At 39.7% G+C, this 2,500-nt stretch overlaps 1 protein-coding gene across 1 annotated transcript in view; it reads left to right on the forward strand.

Moving 5' to 3' along the window:
• Positions 1–2,500, forward strand: part of LOC138059416 (centromere protein X-like) — an 8,354-nt gene that overhangs the window by 1,233 nt on the left and 4,621 nt on the right. The window contains exons 3-4 of the mRNA XM_068905014.1: positions 157–210; positions 308–339. Coding sequence (XP_068761115.1) covers positions 157–210; positions 308–339 — 86 coding nt within the window. The remainder of the gene's footprint in view (positions 1–156; positions 211–307; positions 340–2,500) is intronic.

Genomic DNA, 2,500 nt, shown 5'->3' on the forward strand with positions numbered 1-2,500 from the left:
AATATATATATGGGATAGAGGGGATTTATTTTATCCAACCATTTGAAGCAGTTGAGATAATTACAAGAAATAGCAAAATTTGCTAATGTTTTCAACAGAATAGCAATCTAAGCATGTATTGTAGTCAGCGGTTCTTTTGTTATGTTTGATTAACAGGCAGTAATGATGCATTGAAGTTGATGGCGGAGCTCTTGAAAATTTTTATAGCGGGTATTGTCTTTGAAAAACATTTTGCCAGAGTTGCCTGACTTCTTTTGCTTTGTTAAACAATGAAACCAAATTTGTTTTCAATTTTTTCTTTATTTAGAGGGTGCTGCAAGGGCAGCTCAGCAAGCCAAGGTATCTGCCCAAATAAGAGTATAGCTGAAACTATTTGTACTTGAGAGTATTAAGGCTTGCAGCTTTTATTAGTTACCCAACCAGAATTAAGCAGCAAGTTGGCCAGTTACAAATCATGGCAGGGCTGATTTCAGAATCACTGAAGACAAAATAATATGTGAAACCAGAGGATCACTATGAACCTTGTGTGCTTAAAGCACAGAGGCTCCTCTTTCTTCAGTAAATATTATTGTCTGCTGTACATTGGTGTGTTTAGTACCCTTGCCTCTGAATGAAAACAAGGCTAAGAGTTTTGATGCAAACCTCCCTGCATTTCTAATAACCATGGCAGCTACTTGAAACATAACATTAAACCCAACCAAAAGGGTTAAATGTTTAAAACCCCAGAAAACAATACTTCTTAAAAGCATAGCCTGAAACATAATAACATTGTAATGACTCTGGTAAAAAAAGATCTTTTTCTGTTATCCTTGCTACTGTTATTGATGATGGACTGAGCCGTCATATTTGGCATATCTCCTCTCAGATTAGTTGCTGTTACATGATAGCCTTTTGTTGGCTGACCAACCCAAGTCAGTGATATTCATAGTCTGAAAAGAGAAACATCTCTGCAGCTAGTGGTAAAAGTTGGGACCCCATCTATCAGGCTTCTTAAGGCTCCTGTAATTCGGTGAAACATCACTAGGCAGTAATTGAAATGCTTCACACAGTCATCATGGCTAGCATGTTAACTGGCCCCCCAGATCAGAATTAGTCTTGTCTTTTCCAGGTGTCCACAGAAATGTTATGCACCTCAAGATCAGACTTTCAGACACCTTCAGATGCTGTCCATCTGAGAACTCCCAGAGGAGAGGGTTTTGGGAATTCAGTAGACCATATTCGTATTCTCGGTATTGGACTGGAACTAGCTTGCAATGGAGGCTAATGCGGGGGAATCTTTTCAAATGCAAATACTTTCTAATATATTCCCCCGCATTAGCCTCCATTGCAAGCTAGTTCCAGTCCAATACCGAGAATACGAATATTGTCTATTCTTCTCTGTTTTAAAGACTGTGCCCCTGTGACCAAAAAATCAATTTTTATTTTTCTTTGTATTTCAAAATTATGGTAACTAAACACTCAGCAACCAAAGTGTTAAGACTTGATTTCAAAGAGACACGTGTTTATTTCTACTGGAATTTTCCTATTTAATGATTTGCCATTACTAACTTCAAAGTTCTTGAGAGAGCTGGATCGAGGAGGAAATGATGTCAAAGGCTCATTAGTTTAAGAATGCAATGGGTGTGTATGCCACAGAATTAATATGCAGCTTGAGAATTTTGGGTTTTCAGACTTTTAAACTCACATTTGCTTATATAATAAATAAGCTGCATTCACGCACTGCCATTTTTAAGGTAGTGAGCCTTTGACGTCACTTTTCCGTGGAGCCAACCCTCTGAGGTCCAATCGGTCAGTTTTGAATGTGAGTAATGGCGGACTGTGAAATCCAAAACTTACGCTCAAAGTAAATGGCCTTTGGATAAAAGTCAAAGCTCAAAATTTTGCCAGTCAGGTGTTAAGCAAGCACACTTTCAAAATATGAAGGAAAAAAGAAAGGGATTTCTTTTATCACAGGGGCACTTTAACAGAGTGTCTGTCATTGTGTCACATGGCCCTGCGGCAGCACACGCATTTTCGTCTCTCTAGTTTTTTTGCTGAATTCAACTTCCAACGGGCGCTTATCGTCCAAAACACCACCGGGAAGCTCTTCTTAAGTGTTATCGTCTTCAAATGGCACTAAATTATGGAAGCGCGACTTTACTTTCTATCTTTTCGACCATGTCCATCTAGCAACCATTGAGCCCTGCAGTTTGGACAAACCTGGTTCGGGCTGGCATTACCCGAGTGAGACTAACTCGCCGAGGAAGTCGGGCGGGGCGTTTGAAAAGGAGAGCTATAGCTACACTCGTATCAAATTCAAGGCAACCATCGGTTCAAATGGGTTATTCTGGATTTTTGGAGCAAAATGTGAACAAAGTGACTGGTAATTTGAATTCTGAAGTCAGCGAATTAAATATTCACTCCGACACCTCTCGCCGAACTGCCAACTTCATTGTTGTTGAGCGTAGTCCATTGTTGCCAACACAAAAGGACCGTTCACCAATGCTAACTCTTTGCCATG

This window comes from Montipora capricornis, chromosome 8 (assembly GCF_036669925.1).
Source record: "Montipora capricornis isolate CH-2021 chromosome 8, ASM3666992v2, whole genome shotgun sequence".
Taxonomy (NCBI): domain Eukaryota; kingdom Metazoa; phylum Cnidaria; class Anthozoa; order Scleractinia; family Acroporidae; genus Montipora; species Montipora capricornis.